General features: G+C 44.6%; 1 protein-coding gene across 1 annotated transcript; it reads right to left on the bottom strand.

Moving 5' to 3' along the window:
• Window positions 1–3,626: 3,626 nt before the first annotated feature.
• Window positions 3,627–8,576, bottom strand: LOC108918960 (oxidative stress-induced growth inhibitor 1-like). The gene is made up of 5 exons (XM_018726609.2): window positions 8,422–8,576; window positions 6,999–7,135; window positions 6,485–6,676; window positions 5,045–5,136; window positions 3,627–4,697 (listed from the first exon to the last, which is right to left on the bottom strand). Exons 1-5 carry the CDS (start codon window positions 8,525–8,527, stop codon window positions 3,689–3,691), a joined length of 1,536 nt encoding a protein of 511 aa, XP_018582125.2. The 5' UTR covers window positions 8,528–8,576; the 3' UTR covers window positions 3,627–3,688.
• Window positions 8,577–13,475: the final 4,899 nt, after the last annotated feature.

The raw sequence follows: 13,475 nt of genomic DNA, 5'->3' as shown, positions 1-13,475 counted from the left end.
AAAAGGTGGCACATTGGTTAGTGTTGTATAATCTTACAGCAGCGGGGTAAAAGCTGTTCCTGTACCTAGCTGTGCGGGTTCGAATAGACCTGAGCCGTTTTGCGGATGGCAGGGAAGAGAAAAGTGCCCGTGCGGGGTGACTGCGATCTCTCGTGATGCACATCATCTTTGCGAGGCAGCGTGTGGCGTAGGTGTCCTCGGCTGCTGGTAGCTGTGTGCCGATGATTTCCTGAGCCGTTTTGACCACCCTCTGTAGGGCTTTCTTTCTTGTCCTGTATGGAGCAGCTGCCACCCCAGGATGTAATACACCCTGTGAGGATGGACTCCACAGCACACCTGTAGAAAGTGGTGAAGACTGTAGTGGACATCCTGGCTTTCTTCAGACGCCTGAGGAAGTGAAGACGTTGATGGGCCTTTTTGATGGTTGATGCTGTGTGCTCAGTCCATGCGAGTTTGGCAGTGAGGGTGACCCCGAGGAATATGAAGCTGTTGACCGTCTCTACAACGTCCGCTCCTATGTAGATGGGTGCATGAGCCGTATCCTGTTTCCTGAAGTCAGTCACCAGCTCCTTAGTTTTACTGACATTGAGAGACAGGTTGTTGTCCTGCCACCACTCCCCCAGGAGCCTCACCTCCTCTCTGTTGGTGGTGATCAGACCCACAACGGTGGTATCGTCAGCAAACTTTATGATGGTGTTGGAGCTGTGACTGGCCACACAGTCATGTGTGAACAGGGAGTATAGCACTGGGCTCAGGACACTTCCCTGTGGAGTGCCAGTGTTGAGGATCAGTGGGGAGGAGGTATCACTGCTAATCAACACACGCTGGGGTCTATTGGTGAGGAAATCCAGGATCCAGTTGCTCAATGTGGCACTCAGTCCCAGCCCTAGTAGTTTCTGGATCAGCTTGGTTGGGATGACAGTGTTAAATGCTGAGCTATAGTCCACAAATAATAGCCTTGCATAGCAGTTTTTATTATCCAGGTGAGACAGAATGGTATGAAGTGCGTGTGATATTGTGACTTCAATGGATCTGTTGTGGCGGTAGGCAAACAGCAGTGGGTCCAAAGTGTCTGGGATGGTGTCCTTAATGTGTCCCAGCACCAGCCTCTCAAAGCATTTCATTGCAATGGGGGTCAGTGCAACTGGGCGATAGTCATTAAGGCAGCTCACTTTGTTCTTCTTCAGAGTTTAACTGCACTCAAGATGCACGTAGGCTGCGGCAGGGAATCCAAACTTGAACAGATTATAAACCATAGAGGCGGTCATTGACAGGTGTCTCTGCGTCTCTCCCCGATAAACTGAATGCGTTTTATGGCCGCTTCGAGTTCGAGAACAAAGATCCCCGCTGCGAATCCCCACAGTACGTGATACCGCCAGTCTCACCGTCTTTGTGGCACAGGTGAGAAAAACTTTCAGGCGAGTCAACATCCGCAAAGCTGCTGGTCCGGACGGAATTTCAGGGCGAGTTTTAAAAACATGCGGTGAGCAACTGGCTACTGTCTTCACGGACATATTTAACACCTCCTTAAAAAGCTCAACTGTACCCACTTGTTTCCAAAAACTACCTACCTAGCTAGCTACGGGTCAGTCTCTTATCTGCATCATGTGTGACGTAGGTGCGGTTTAAGAATTGATCACTGAGCAGCGGGAGGTGTTCTTCTGACAGAATGATGTGAAAAGGTGCAAAAGCTGGTCTCAGCCCTCCCAGGAGCAGTTTAAAAAGCCTTGCCATTTAGAGCAGCCTTAGAAGTCCATTCTGCATTTTCTCAGTGAGAATGACTCATGTGTCCTTTCCTCTAAGAGTTCAGGAGTTTATGTAAAAATTAGTGATTTCAAATGCAAAAATGCAGAGATTTCAGAGAAAAATACAATGTTTGCATTACATGCAGTATTTTTTTTTTATTTTTGTATTTTTCTGCAGATCATTCTCTTTTATTTCGTGGGTAGTTTGATTTCTTAGTCCCCAGGGCTGGGGTACAGTAAAATACAGATTGAAATCAAGGACAGCCCTGTAACCTTCTGCAGACACAGGTTTCCAGTAAGAAAAATGGCACTATTTCATTTGTATGATGCAACTGGTACAATTATTTAAAAATGCTATCATTTTTAACATCATTTCTATATAGCGTTGATTATAATGCATGAAAGCCCCATAATACAAAAAGCAAAAAGGAAATTTTCTTTTTTTTTTTTTTTTAAACTTTCAACATCAAGCATACTGTCTGAAACTACTTGTCCCAAGCAGGGTCACGGCAAGCTGGAGCCTAACCCGACAACAGAGGGCGCAGGGCTAGAGGGGCATGGGGCACACCTAGGATGGGACACTAGACTCTTCCAAGGCACCCCAAGCAGGACTCAAACCCCACACCCAGCACATAGTAGGACCCGGTCAAACTCACCGCACCACCACACCCCTCCCCCCCCCCCTGCAAGTTCTATGCAAGCTCCAAATATTTTGTTATTTTTGACAAATCTGCGATTTTAAATAATTAAGAAGATATAGGAGTTGTGTTGAACCTCCTTTATTGAAGTGCTTCTTCCGGGGACTTCATCGTTTTGTCATCCATTCTACAATGCGGAAACCGTACTATTTACAGTGTTCATTTTACTAAGTGATAGTGAGTTCATTACCCGGGGTTTTTTCAATAAATGACTGAGTGTAATGTATGATATTTTTATTGGCTGCTTTGGAGCTGACTGAAGGCAAACCCTCTGACAGCAGGACTCGATGTATATTAATTACTCAATAACTTCAGCTCTCAGTCACAAAGGCAGCAGTGACTGTCATAACTGACAGAAACACTTGCCATAACTCGCCATCGACTATGGAAAAAAGGGAAACATTTGCTATGAATGGAGAAAATGGCGTTGCAAAGATGGAGCATGGCACAAGTTTAAAACTGAAAGCAGCTTTTTGTAGGTTGTCCAGTCAGGGACTGAGTGAAATTTTTCATGATTCTAAGAGAACTGAATTAATCACTTACATTTATTCATTTAGCAGATGCTTTTGTCCAAAGCGATGTACCTCTCAGCAAAAGTGGCACTTGGATCAAAAAAACGGTGGGTGTATGAAATTACTTCTTTCAATGCACTTGTTGGCAAATGAGATGAAAATTACCGCAGGAGCTATAATTATTTTTCTCAGATGAAAAGGCAAATTCAAGTAAAAAAAATACGTTTACTTCCAAGAACTCATTCTTGCTTTAACAGTATGACTTTCTTTGTGTTCAACACATCAAATCCCCTACTGCAGAAAAAAAAGCAGGTTTGAAAGAAAAGCAGGTTGATCAGAAAAGCAGGTTTGTTGACAAAGAAATCATATGTTTAATACAAACCTAGTTTTTTAAACTTAACAAAAGCTAACACTGAGCTATAACAGATATTTATATATTTACAACATTACACTATATTTGCAGTTGATTTAATAAATTACACTGGAGTAACACATGCAGTACCAAATTTAAAACACAAAAAGAGAAATAAGTTGATACAAAATGTAAACCTTTAAACATAAAGGCACTCAATGACTTTGTAAAAACACTTGTGTCAATGTAAATATATAAAAATATATAAAATCCTGGAATGGTTATTTGATATATAAAATTGTAATGTTTTGGTAAATGGTTCCAGCTCTGCTCAGGTTCCAACAGTTTATCCTTTATGCTGTCCTGTTTACAGCACTGTCCTTACAGAGTCACTCGTTGGCTCTTGTGCTGACAGTGCTTCTTCATCAGGGAGGAGGTGACGCCCAGAGCCCCACCCTGCAGGAATCTGACAAAGCCGTCCCCTGCGAGGGGTCCCAGGGCGTACAGACCGGGCTGCCGGGTGCTCTCATACGAGAAAGGGTCCGTGTCCAGCGGGTTCCGTTTGGCGCTAACAGGCTGGCAAGGATTGAGCGCCAGGCCACGCCCACCATCAGGCAGGAAGGACAGGTCTGGATTTGAACCAATCAACACTATTGCCATGGAGATGTCAAAGATACGCCTCTCTCTTTTACTCCCCTTGCCACCACAGTCCTCCAGCGTGATCTTTCCGGAAGGGTGGAAACACAGCACACGGTGACAGGGCAGACTGGTGTATCCGCGGTACGGCCCAGAGGATGTGAGCGGCTGACAGGCCATCATGTCATGGACCTTGTGGTATTCTGGGAACATGAGGGCGGGCAGCTGGTTGAAAACGAGAGTGGAGTCATGCACGGCACGGCGGAAGGCGTGGACAATGGGAACACCGCTGCGCTGGGCCAGCAGCACCGCATCCGCCGCCGTCAACCCTGCCCCCACCACCAGCAGAGGATCGGAGTCCGGGCCGAGTTGGCGGGCCTGCAGCTTCCTCTCCAGGTCTCCGATGGTGTGAAAGACATTGGGCAGGTCCTCGCCCTCCACGCCCAACCGGGCAGGGCAGTCATACGTCCCCGTAGCCAACACGACTGTTCGTGCAAAGACACGGAATGGCCTCTGCCTGCTGCCCTGCACATCCTCCACGCCCTGGACCTCAAACAGCATGCCGGAGGGGTCCGCCGCCCCCATTCCCCACTCCGTCACTGTGTTCCAGGCACCGGTCTCATCTCGCCAGAGCAATCTAACAGAGGTCACCAACATACCGCTGCAGAAGTTCTGTTGCAGGGACTTGGCCTGAACATAGTGTTGGTAGTACTGCGCCACATCCCTGGTGGTCGCACGGTTGTTTCTGAGTTGCCTGTCAAAGCAAAAACACATGTTGTCTTCTTTTGTATGTAGGAACACTGACGCACTCTTTCCCTAACAGCTTGTCCTTTCAGGGTAACGCCTGCTCCAGAGCCTGTCCTAGAATCACTGAACACTAGGCTAGGAGGAGTACACCCTGGACGGGACGATAGTCCATAGCAATGTATTCACACAATCACTCACTCACACACAAGCGCACACACAAAGGGAAATTTACAGTCAGCAGTGTACCTGAAACACAATGCCTTTATTGCTGGTAAGTCTGCATGTGTATTTATCAATGTCAGTCATATGCAGTAAATTTGAAAAAAATGAAGGCAGAATTTTTGTACCACTCGCCTTCCTCTTCTCATCATCCAGTCCCTGAAGGACAGGTCTGGCAACTCCATCCACTCCCCCAGGCTGAGTGTGACCATGGATCCCTCCATTGCCTGGAAGAGGAGGTAGGGGAAAAACATGGAAGAAGAGCTGGTTTAGAGCCCTCCTGACAACAGCAGCAGAAAGTAGTCAAAAAATACAGTGCTGACATGGACAGGCTCCAGGGAATAAAGTCCAACAGACAGAACACCAGGTTTCCTAGATATATCTTTCCAACAATTTCTAAACAGTACAGTGTATCCCCACAAATAAACACCCTTAACAGAACTTTAAACCACTATGACTTATGCTAAGCAGTATTGCTCAACCTGGAGTAAGACAAAAGTGTTTATTATATCAAAATCAAACCATTTAAACTGGATAAATTGTTGTTTTATGACAACGATATCGTAAGGCTCAGCAGCACATATACAGAAGCCATGTGATGCGTTTTATCATTAATATTTTTTTAATAAACCCCTTTTGAAGATAAGTGACTGCTTGTTAAAGCCTCATCTGGGTGCTATAGGGTGAAGAGAAAAGAAATTTTGTTTAGAAAAAGTCCACCTATGGCAAACAACAGGCGTTAGCCGGAATTATTATGGAACAATCGATCTCTCTCGATTTCATTTATTATCAGTTGTGCAGCATTAAGACAGTATTGCTGGCAAATATGAGGAGACATTACAGAACAGGTCTGGTATGTTTGCTTTTTCACAGCCAAGAGACTTTCTGTAATAGGGACTCTTATATAACTAACATGAAATTTTTGTTTGACACACCCAGCCAGTGCCCACGAATACGCTGGGCCAACATTTTTTTAAATTTTTTTTGAGCTATACGTCTAAATTGTGTGATCTGTGCAAGTGCACTAAGGGCGACTGCTGTTAGGGTTAGGATTAGGTCATTCTTTTTACACATTTCATGTTAAAGCCCGGTATAAATTGAGGTGCAGTCATGCTCTATTGAGGGAAAAAAAAAATTAAAAGATGTCCCAACAAGTTAAGGGGGCAGTTTCATCTTATCCCCTCTCGGAAGTTTCTAGATAGACAAAGCTATAATCTCAGTGGGGAAGAGAAGAAGTGCACAGGTTCAGGACTGTGACATTTTGGTCATTCAGAAAATTCCTTTACTGGTCAGTCTGAGAGCCAATAACCATTAATCAGTGATATAAATGATGAATGAAACACAAACTAGAGATACACCTGTTCCTAGAAGCACATGGAGTACCGTGTCACTAAAAGGGCTAAACCTTGGAACTGAGAATGACCACTGAGAAAGTCTACATTCTGAAAATAAAAAACTGAAGCAATTCAAATATTGGAGGAAACTGTGCTTCTAATTGATTTTGGGCCATCTACAATCTACAACCACCGCCAATAAGGTGCTTTGATTACAGTCTACAGTAAAAGAAGGTCTCACCTGCCAGGCCCCTCCTATTGGCCCCTTACCTAGGACCAGGTGTGCAAGGTGCTGACCAGGGTCCCTGCGCCAGGTGAGCAGTGACTCTGCAGTCCCACCCAGGTCCCCTTCCGGCCGGAGCAGCGCGTCCAGCAGCAGGCTGAGAGGGCTGAGCGAGCGTCCCTCCAGACCTTCAGAGAGGTACTCCAAGTTCTGCACAGGGAGGTCAACAGAGGTCAACAATCATCTACAACTCAACAGTTACACTAACTTTAACCTAAACATACGTATAAAAACACAGAGCATATAGCATCAGAGCTTTGCTCCCACAAACAGTAAAGCAACAATAACAGTAGTGCTTGGTGCAGTTGCCTAGATCACTCAGTTTGGACCCACTGATGAAAAAAATGAAAGCTGTTCAGCTTTTGTGAAGCGTGTCCAGAACATATCAGGTGAGGTAGAGAGCAGGAGAGGAGAGAATTTTCACTTAAAAAAATAAATCTTGCAAACTGCAGCCGAAATGGGAGCAACATACCTGTTCCAGCAAAGGTTCTCCCGCTATTTCCTGTACCTTCTGGTGCAGGATAGGATTGGGGTGGGAGACCTTCTCCTTCAGGTAGGGTCTGTGACCAGACAAAAGGTAGGACAGGCAGATTCCAGAGGGGCCATTGCCTGGGTTACATTGCACAAACACAGGTATAATCAGCAAAATGACACCACGGATGGCAAGAGAAAAAAAAAGCAATGGATCACATAAAATCAAGCCAGAGAAGCCATCAGAAGCACAAGTGATGGGGCTGTGGAGTGCTTGGAAAAGTTGGAGAGAAAAGAAGATCACAACCAGCAACCAGATAGAAGGACTCAAGTACGGCTATCATTGATACACTTCATTTCAGTTGGAGGACATAAATTGAAAACAAGACATTGTGGGTGTGAGGTATACAGTATATGTGGTGGCCAAGAGTTGACATGGACTTGAGAGCAATTAACAATAACAAAAAATGCAGTACACACATTATTTGGGCATTTTATCAACCATTCAGCTAACTGAACATACAAAATGACCACAAAGTCCCTAAACATGACTATGTTTTATTTGTTTCATAGAAGAAAATGTGCAGAACAACATTGAAAAAGATTCAAATTTATGAGAACAGAGGGTTGTACACACAAAATTTAATAGTTACGTATATCATAACTAATTAATTTAAATAATTTAAATATTCATGGTTATTCTCTTTATTATAATTTTAATAATAGTAGTATTAGTAACTTATAGAAAATAAAATACATATACATGATATTATACTATTAAAATCATTAGAATTGATTCATTTGCTATATAATTACTTATTAAACATTTTATTAGCATTTATAATAACTTGGTGGTCACCCTCTTATCTTCCTGGAGGACTATCCTGAAGTGACCTTATGAATGTTTTTTTCCATTACTTGGATTTTAATGGTTTTTCTTTACATATTATGTGACAGATTTTTTTTTTTTTTTTAATTGTCTGAATTTTGTTTGAATTATTTCAATTGATCCGTTTCACTGCAGAGTGAAACAAAATGTAATACTGCTTACAACCTGCCCAAAAAAAAAAAAAAGCAGGGAGTGACAAAAATGCATAACAGCTTTCTGACGTGATGTCAACATGCTCAATGTTTGTTGGAGAGGTGCTGTATTACTATAATCCAGTTCCCCTTTCTCTTGCGTAAGATTTATTTCACTCTCTGTCAATCATCAACCTGGGCCACCTAGAACTTTGGTCATTCATTTATACTTGACCAGCTGGCCTCTGTAAACCTTTGTCATGTGACAGCATTGGGCATTACATGGCACATTAGTTTAGATCTTTTTTTTTTTTTCCATTTAAATTTATCACTCGCACTGTGAATGGTGGTTTTAATATAATTATCATAGTTCCCAGGAATCATTGCTTCATCTAGACACTCACCAATGATGACCACCGGGAGGGGGTCCTGGGGGCACAGTCCTGCACCTGACACTTGACTTGAAGCCATTGCAGTGGTCCCGTGCGGGGTGTTTAGTGTAAATAACATGCACCTTGGTTTGTGTATTGTGTTGGTGATCAGCTAATTTTCCTGTCCTTCGGAGTCTGTGGGAACACAATCATGTATGATTGAGGGTCACAAAGAACAACCACAAGGATCGGTGGTCTCCAAAAGCCACAACATGAAGGGAGCGCAACCTAGTGCGCACACACACACACACACACACACACACACACACATTTCTTCTTCAAAGGGCAGTCTAAACACTTCCCGAGATAATAGCCACTGGAAAAGTGAGGAATGCACACAGTCCTGAGCTTTTTACTCAAACGCAGGCTTATCTGTGGATAGTACCACAGTACCCATCATGCATGTGGTGTGCTCAAAGAGAGCACTTGGATGGGTTTCACAAGAACACCGTTTCGCTTTGGACACACGCCTCCCGGCACGGCACAGCACTGACACGCGCTACCCTATTCAGCCCCTTCTGGTATCACCAAACTGTACGGTACCTTCAGGAGGACACCAGGAACAAGGAGGTAACAGGATTTTCGGTGGAGCCAAATGTTGGTAAAGTGGCCCAGGAGAAACAGGTTATGTATGACTATTCAGGTGTACTTGCCTGGTGGCGCTCCTTTGTGCTCCTAGCAAATGCTTCAGAGGCTCCCGATGTCAGTGAACGGAGAGGGGGGTGTGTTTGTCTGACAGGCACTACGCACGGGGCGCAGGTTAAATACACAACATCACCATAACTGGAAGCCACTGCTATAGGGCTACTTCAGGAGTGGGGCGGGGCTTAAAATAAACTGCTGGGCAACTGTGAATCAGCAACATGCCTATGCTACAGTCCGGAAACATCCAGGCCGAGTTCCTGTGTGATTGAGGGATGTCTCTTTGAAAGAATATCTGCAACCTAAGAAATGTTTATAAAATCAAAATAAAACCCACATAGTAATACAGCTGATGAACTATATAAACTCGGCATGGAAGTCCTACATTTGTGGTTGGCAACCCACAGAATTTGGGGTAAACACACGCAAAATATTTTCTATTAAACTCACAGGAAACTGTTTACCGAAAGTTTGTAAACAAATTTTTTGGGCCACCACATGATAATCACTGTGGAGGGAAACTTGAGACTTTTGTGGATAACTTTCCATACCGTGCGGTGGTGCAGTGGGCTTGGCAGGGTCCTGCTCTCCGGTGGGTCTGCGGTTCAAGTCCTGCTTGGGGTGCCTTGTGATGGACTGGCGTCCTGCCCTGGGTGTGTCCCCTCCCCCTCCAGCCTTGCGCCTTTGTGTTGCCGAGTTAGGGCCAGGCTCGCCGTGACCTTGCTTGGGAGAAGTGGTTTCGGCCTGTGTGTGCGAGAGCTTCAGGCCGACAGACATGAGGTTCGATTGTACAGTTTTCTATGTTCTCAGTAAACTGTATTTTTCACCTTTTCACTACAGAATATTAAAAAGCACAACATTTTGTCTATAATCTCTGCTTTATACCAGATAACAAAAATCAGTTTCAATTAACATAAAATATATCATTCATATTTTTTCCCGGATAGGTTACTGATATATACTACTTGTATTCCTGTAACTTTTTTTAACCAATTTTAGTAAACTGTTCAGTCATGTGATGGCTTACATAAATTTTGGTCGTCTCTAGCCAGCTATCACTTTTTTTTTTTTTTTTTTTATACATGCCCTGTTCACCTTTCTGCTCATACTTGGGTCAACAGTCTTCTTGAGTCTAGATGAACCCTTATCAAAAGTGTATTCTTACCTCTCTCCGGTGTTGAACGTTTTCATATCGACATTACTGGAGACGTTCCGTGCTATTTGTTCCCTGCCTACTGGAAACGCTGCACTCCTCAGAGCAAACATCACGGTATGCTGTGTGTCAAAAGGCTTTTAATTCCCAAAGCAAACAACTCTCCCAGTAAGTCCCCCTCCCACAAAAAGGCAAGCCTCAACAATGATGGCAAACCCAAGCATTTGAAATTCACATTTAAATAATCTTATGCAACAAACTTGTGGAAAGATTTGCCCAAAAATGCACAGCAACACAGATAATATGCAGAGAAAAAAACGTTTCAAGTTTTCTTCCTTCCACTTACATGTTAATGTCTGTCTTGGTAAAAAATTTTTCTTACCACGAACTGACGGAATGGAGCACGTTGGAATTTGTTGTGTTCCAGGTGAATAGTTAGTCCAGAGAAACCCAATATGTTTCTAACAGGCAAAAGTTTACTTTGTGCTACAATATCTTAGCACTGGCACAAAAATTCATTCTACACATCATTTATATTCCAATCTTTTATACAGAAAAAAGTGGCAGGAACTGTTGTGTTGTATGAACTCAACTGCAATACACCCCTCCGTAGTACACAATGAAGCAGACCTGTAACCATCATCTCAGTGTAGTCGACGTGATGGGCGAAGTGCTCCTGATGGCTTGTAGAGTTTTTGACAGCATCCACAAGAGCAAAGGCTCAGTAGGTTGCCAGACCTGCTTTTTTCTACTGCACCTATGATGGAAACTGTCACATTCTGCAATGCAGACATGTAGATCACAAAAACACCCACTTTATGCATTGGAAGTTTCAAAGATGGGTCTCAAAGAAAATTGAGTAGCCAAAAAAAAAAAAAAAATGCTACAGACCGCAATTACCACAAACTTATAAGTTACTGCAGTAATACAAATTCAAGTGGGGAAATTTGTAATGAAATGGCTCAAAGTCACACAAATAGAGTACGTTTTAAAATGTCCACATTTAATAAATAACATTTTACATATATAACTGGGCATACTGCACAAAATGTCATCAATGAGATTCATGCAAAACAGATTTCAGCGTAACTCATCTAAAGGATGCATATGAAGGCCTTTGTGCTTTCAGGTCCTGCTTTAATGGGTGAGGCTAAATGAGAAATATATCGCACAATGTTCATTCTACCTGCGTACTTACCAGTCACAGCATGCCTGGAGTCACTTCCTTCATACAATACCGTCAAAAAACTATCCAGTGCAACCTGTTACAACTGACCTATATTGATTCAGTTTTACCTGGGGCCAGGTAAAACTGAAAAACCCCTATGGCAAATGTGAACAAGACAACGTTCACCCTGTCCAGAATAGGATCATCAGGACCTCCTCCCGGAGCCGGGCCTGTGGGCAGCATTCCTAGGCAAGCTCCTGGTGGCCGGGCAGCCCACGTAACCCGACAGGCTCAGCCCGAAGAGGCAACATGAGGGGGCCTTGTGGACCCACCACCCACAAGGTTCAACATTAGGGTCAGGGTCATGCCTCTCAGACAGCAGGAGGGGACAGGGTGGCGCATGGCATCACAGCCCTTTACAGGAAAAACTGACTCTTTGCGTGTGGAATGTAACCTTACTGGGGGGGAGAAGGAGCCGGAACTGGTGCAGGAGGTGGAGAGATACCAACGAGATATAGTTGAGCTCACGTCCACTCGAGTCGAGTTGAGCTTTATTGTCATTCCACTACATGTGTGGACATACAGTGGGACAAAATGGCGTGTCTCGCAGGACCACGGTGCTGCATAAATAAGCATAAATATAAACATACAACACTAGACATAAGGACAGTTTTTAGACCTACATAGCTACAACAACTCACAGTGTTGGCTCTGGAACCAAACTCCTCAATAGGGGGTGGTCTCTCTCCTACTCAGGAGTTGCACAGGGTGAGAGGCACTGAGCAGGTGTGGGGATGCTCAGAAGCCCCCAGATGGCTGCCATACAGCTGGAGTTTGTCCCGGCGGACGAGAGAGTCGCCTCAATGCAACTTAAGGTTGCAGGGAGGAAAACTTTGTTGTATGTGCGCGCTTATGCGCCAAACAGCAGTTCAGAGCATTTAACCTTCTTGGAAAAGAGTGGATGGGGTTCTGGAAAGGTCCCCACCTACAGGCTCCACAGTCCTGCTAGGGGACTGCAATGTTCACGTTGGCAATGACTGGGAAATCTGGAGTGCTTGTAGAAGAAAAATCCAGAGCACGGGAGGAGATTGAAGAGGCTGTGGAAAATGACTTTTGGTTGGCCTCAAAGAGGTTCTGGGGAACCATCCGGCGGCTCAGGAGGGGGTTGGAGGAGCTTTGCTCAAGCTGTGCTCAGCAAAGGTGGAGAAACTCTGACCTCAAATGAAGACATTGTCAGGCGGTAGAAGGAACACTTTGATGAACTCCTAAACTCGAGAGAGATATACCTCCCTTACAGGAGTCAGGGCCAGAGGCTTCCAGAGTATCAGAGTTCATTTCCCCTGGTGGAAGTCGCCGAGGTAGTTGGAAAGCTCCAAAGTGGCAAAGCACCAGGGATGGATGACATTCACCCAGAACTGCTTAAGGCCCTGGATGTTGTGGGGCTGTCATGACTGACTCACCTCTGCAATTTTGCATGGACCTCAGAGACAGTGTCTTTGGACTGGCAAGTTGGGGTGGTGGTCACAATCTTTAAGGAAGGGAACCAGAAAGTGTGTGCCAACTATCAGGGTAATCACACTTCTTAGCCTCCCTGGGAAAGTCTATGCCAGGGTGCTAGAAAGGAGGCTCTGGCCGATAATTGAACCTCAAATTGAAGAGGAACAACGCGGATTCCGTCCTGGCAGTGGAACAGCAGACCAGCTTTTTACCCTCTCACAGATAATTAAGGGGGCATAGGACTTTGCTAATCCAGTCTACATGTGTTTTCTGGACTTGGAGAAGGCCTACGACCACGTTCCCCAAGAAATTCTGTGGGAGGTGCTTAGGGAGTATGGGGTGCCTGGCCATTCGGTCTCTGTACATACGGAGCGAGAGCTGTGTCCACATACTTGGCATTAAGTCAAGCGTGTTCAATGTGGGTGTGGGACTCCACCAAGGTTGTGCCTTGTCCCCAACTCCTGTTTGTGGCTTTCATGGACAGGATATCAAGGCACAGCCAAGGTCAGGAGGGCATTTTATGTGGGGGCCGGACAATGATGTCTCTGCTTTTTGCGGATGATGATA

Source organism: Scleropages formosus, chromosome 7 (genome assembly GCF_900964775.1).
Source record: "Scleropages formosus chromosome 7, fSclFor1.1, whole genome shotgun sequence".
Classification (NCBI taxonomy): domain Eukaryota; kingdom Metazoa; phylum Chordata; class Actinopteri; order Osteoglossiformes; family Osteoglossidae; genus Scleropages; species Scleropages formosus.
This window is presented reverse-complemented; position numbering and strand designations above follow the sequence as displayed.